Source organism: Octopus bimaculoides, chromosome 13 (genome assembly GCF_001194135.2).
Source record: "Octopus bimaculoides isolate UCB-OBI-ISO-001 chromosome 13, ASM119413v2, whole genome shotgun sequence".
Classification (NCBI taxonomy): Eukaryota; Metazoa; Mollusca; class Cephalopoda; order Octopoda; family Octopodidae; genus Octopus; species Octopus bimaculoides.
The window spans coordinates 27739941-27744260 of record NC_068993.1 but is presented as its reverse complement, the minus strand read 5'-3'; the positions used below and the strand labels follow the sequence as shown (position 1 = coordinate 27744260).

The following is a 4320-nucleotide window of genomic DNA, read 5'->3' as shown; positions in this document are numbered from 1 at the left end:
AGAACAGGAGTGGAGAGAGCGTGTCTCTCCGGAATAATCCTCTTCTAATGGGGATGGCTTTTGGTTTTCACGAGTCCCTCTTTTGTTTGGAGTTGTAGCACTGTCTGCCATTTATTCATAGAGTGTCTTATGTTATAATTATTGGTGCTAACTTGTTTATGGCTAGTGTTTCGAGGATCCACGTGTAGGGAACACTGTCGAAAGCCTTTCGGTAGTCGATCCAGGCCATTCTGAGGCCTTTCTTCTTTCTGCGGCTGTCTTCAGTTATGACTTTATTGATCATTAATTGATCTTTACAGTCGTATGAGCCCTTGCAGCATCCCTTCCGCTCTTCTGGAAACAAGTTGTCTTCTTTCAGGTGCTTACTCATTTTCTGCGATATTATTGCAGTAAAGGCTTTGTAGATTGTAGGGAGACAGGTTATAGGTCTGTAGTTTTGTGGTTTTTCCGTTTCCGTGGATTTGTGAATTAGGATAGTTTTCCCTTTCGTGAGCCATTCAGGTATTGTCTCTGGCTTTGCTAGTATGTTGTTAAAGTTTTCTGCCGGCTTTTTATGCATTCCTGTCGGATATTTTAACCAGAAGTTGGGGATCTTGTCGTGCCCAGGTGCCTTCCAGTTGCTTAGTCTTTGCAGTGCCTGGGTGACCTCTTCAGTTGCTCAGGTGCTAAGTTCGTTGTTTTAATAGTCCTTTTCTGAGGTTGTTGATTCACCGACCATATTTCTTTCCAAAATTCTTCCACTTCTTCTGCTATTGGTGCTGCAGTAATGTCTATTTTATTTTTGCCAAGTTCTTGGTAGAATTTTTTTGGGGTGGATTTGAACTGTTTGTTTTGTTCAAAGAAATGTTGACGTTTCTCATATCAGTGGATCCTTTGTGCTTTGGTAAGGATATGTTGTTTTAGTTTTTCTTTTACCTCAGGTAAATCTTTTTCTGTAATGTTGTATTTGCACAATATTTTTGTTGTGTTCATTGTCTACTAATTTCGTTAAGAATCGACAGATCTTTTCTCTTTTTCTTAATTTTGTTTTGGATATTATTTATCCACAAGGTTTGTTTTGGTGGTGGTACTCTTGTTTGGATGGGTTTGAGGGAGTATCCTGTTTCTTTTGTGGCTGCAGTGGCTGCTGCATATATTATGTCATTTAGCTCAGTGATATCGCCATTTGTTTCTTTGGCTATTATTATTATTATTATTATTATTATTATTATTATTATTATTATTATTGTTGTTGTTGTTGTTGTTGTTGTTGTTGTTGTTGTTGTTGTTGTTGTTGTTGTCTTCTATCTATATTTCTGAAAGAATAGATATCGTAGCAGATACTAGGCTTGAATGAGTTTTCAATGTGATTAAATATATCAGCTTCAAAGTTTGTTGTCTTAATGGATTTAACATTGAAAAAGGTTTAGAAGTGGTGGTAAGTGAAATGAGATGAATACGGTAATTTTGTTGAATAATTCCTAATATCTTTAGCAAGTGTGTTTATACTAAGGCGAAAAGTTTGCCGTCGAGGTTTGTGTGGTCTGAACTATAACATTTTAGGTTTGCGATGTTTGTGCGAGGCTGATTTGTTGGTTTTATTCCTTAGACAATGGATATTATCTTTGAATTCCATCAGCATTGACATTTCGCTGTAGTACTGGGATGCGCTGGTGAAAATAGCTTAGATAAAGAAAGTGTGTGCTGCTTTACTCAGTTATTGATGGTGGAAGGTAATTTGTTAGGACCTTTGTTAAAGTATGGTAGTGTTTTATTTGGTTTTCTTAATACCTAAAAATGAAAAATCATCTAGGCATGCGATGACTACTATTGCTGCAACCGCATGACTAGCACTGCAACCGCATGAATAGCCAGCTAATCATTGGGACATATATGTAAAACTAGAGAAAATTAGCCTCTTCCAGACAAGCTAAAAGATACATACATGCAGAAATAAATGCAACAGCAACAGCCACGATCCCCTCAAGCTGGAATGCACACAACCAATATCAAATGCAAAAAGAGAAACTGCTGTACTCTGATTGACTCCACCTTGGCCGTCTCCTTGTATCCATGGGAGCATAATTAACAGATGCGTACAGTGGAGAATGAGAGATTATTCTAAGACTGTTATATTGCATCCTATATGATTCCCTACAGTTGCATGAAGAACTACTGTGAAACACCGAAACACCCCCAAGATTCAACACTCCAAAGCACTTTTAAAATACCCACTCTCTCTGCACTTGCCAGAAACAAAAGTACAAAAATAGTTGCAAAGAAAACATATGCACAAACACAAAGACACATGCGCTCGTAAACAGTTGAACATTCAATGATCATTGGCCTTATTATGCTGGAAAAATAAGTGCAGTGGATCAACAACTGAAACACTCTGACCGAACCCACCGTGTTTGCCTTTGCTGTTGCCAGTATCCACCAGACTTCGCTAGAGTGCACAAATATACCAGACAGTGAGGGGAGTGTAACGTATTCAGACTGTCACATGCAATATAGCATATGATTTATCACTGTATGTAGCAGTATGCAATATAGTTCTCAGCTAGGCGAAGCCATGATATAACTGGGTAGATCTGTGGTTTGATCCTCGTTGATTGCCTGCGAACCAAGGACTGCTCAATCAGGGGTGACAGTAATTATACAATAGCTGCAACCACTACGCTTTGGTAGATTGATATAAGGATCGAACTGGTTAGTTTCTGACTTTCATAACCTCATTTTCTTCGAAGTGAAGACGAATTGAACTTATATGAATGATATTCACATAATTGAACAAATTGATAGTCGTTATTTTACAGAACCAAATGTATTTAGAGTCATGTATAATATATTTAATAAATTGGTATTAAGTAACATGCAGTGACAAATATGGTTGATATAAACACTACATAATTGATGAATGAAGTTTCTGTTGTCAATAGCACTCATCAACCATAGAATCATAACATACAACACATACCTCTATCGATCTGGTAATAACTCCAGCCATGTTTACTCTGCTCCAAAGTCGAGTTTAAATGGGAGGCACTCGACAGGTCACATTTGCGGTTTTCTTCTTTGAACTCCATTGACTGACACTTGAGATTTTTGTAGCAGGATTTTATACACCCAGTCAAATTTACGTTATTGACTCTTCCCAAATTGTTATATTTAGGCATGCTGGCACCGAGGACGTTTACCAAAATTCCGGGGACTGCAACAAATAAATTGCATATAAATAACGTGTCTTGTGTATGAGTATATAATTTGTTGGCCTTTTAACTGATTACTAATGTATTCATATAGCTAATATAAATCCAGTGTGAGGGCTGAAGAAATTAATTTTCTATCTGCTTAAGGCATCTTAATTTTTGTCAAATTTGTTTAATGGTAACTACATAATTGCTTTTATTTCTTAATCATGAAAGATTATTTTCTTTTTTCAGCATCAGAAACGGGACCATCTTAGATTAAATTCAACTTCGTCCTGTGTCTTGCATTTCATTATTTTGGAGCCTATAAAATAATGATCACTTGAATTGATTATATCTTGTAATCCGAAAATCTACGGCTTCGCTTTAACGAATCTACAATTTAACCTAAGACTTTCAGTTTACAGGAGAAGGTAAATTAGATTGCACGACGTTCATGCAGTTCCCAAATGCATTAGCAATGTAACAGAAAATCAGTTATACAGAATTATTCATTGAAAAATGTTTGCAGATTCAACTGATTCGAAGTTTTGTGTTTATTCTAAAAGTGTTTGTTATAGTTTTAATAAATATTCATTTTCGGGTAGAAGAATAAACAGAATATATTAGATCTCTTGACATTTAGTAAAAACTATCTCAGAAAATTGAGATAATTTAAAGGAGAAATTGACACTACGTGGTTGTATTGAAATGACTAGAAGATAACAGCATACACCTAATTGATTGTTTTTTCTATTTCCATAAAACGTTAAAATATAGAATCACTTACAAATACGTTGATAATAATTTTTAGTCTTATCAACCTTCAGTTTCAAACCAGCGATATCATCTCTCAAAGAGCAACTTCTGTCACCTTTTGAGAACTCAAATGATTTACAGCTCTCCAATGATAAACAAACAGTGGCACATTCTTCAGGAGTTTTGTCATGTAGCTCTTTCAAGAGTATGTCTGTTTGGGTGTAAGCGTTGGTCACTGTCACAAAATTTTTGAGTTTATCTGAAACAAAACAAGAAAATTTGCTAGATTAACTGTCAGTTTATACCTACCGAAATGTCAAAGTGGCAAAAACTCTGTCTGTCTGTCTGTCTGTCTGTCTGTCTGTCTGTCTGTCTGTTTCTCTTTCTCTCT

The 4320-nt window shown here is 36.1% G+C and overlaps 1 protein-coding gene across 1 annotated transcript in view; it reads right to left on the bottom strand.

Moving 5' to 3' along the window:
• LOC106869731 (uncharacterized) overlaps positions 1–4320 on the bottom strand; it is an 81123-nt gene that overhangs the window by 48420 nt on the left and 28383 nt on the right. Inside the window, exons 3-4 of the mRNA XM_014915586.2 lie at positions 3961–4188; positions 2960–3193 (exon numbers count right to left, since the gene is read on the bottom strand). Of these exons, the coding sequence (XP_014771072.2) occupies positions 2960–3193; positions 3961–4188 (462 nt within the window). The remainder of the gene's footprint in view (positions 1–2959; positions 3194–3960; positions 4189–4320) is intronic.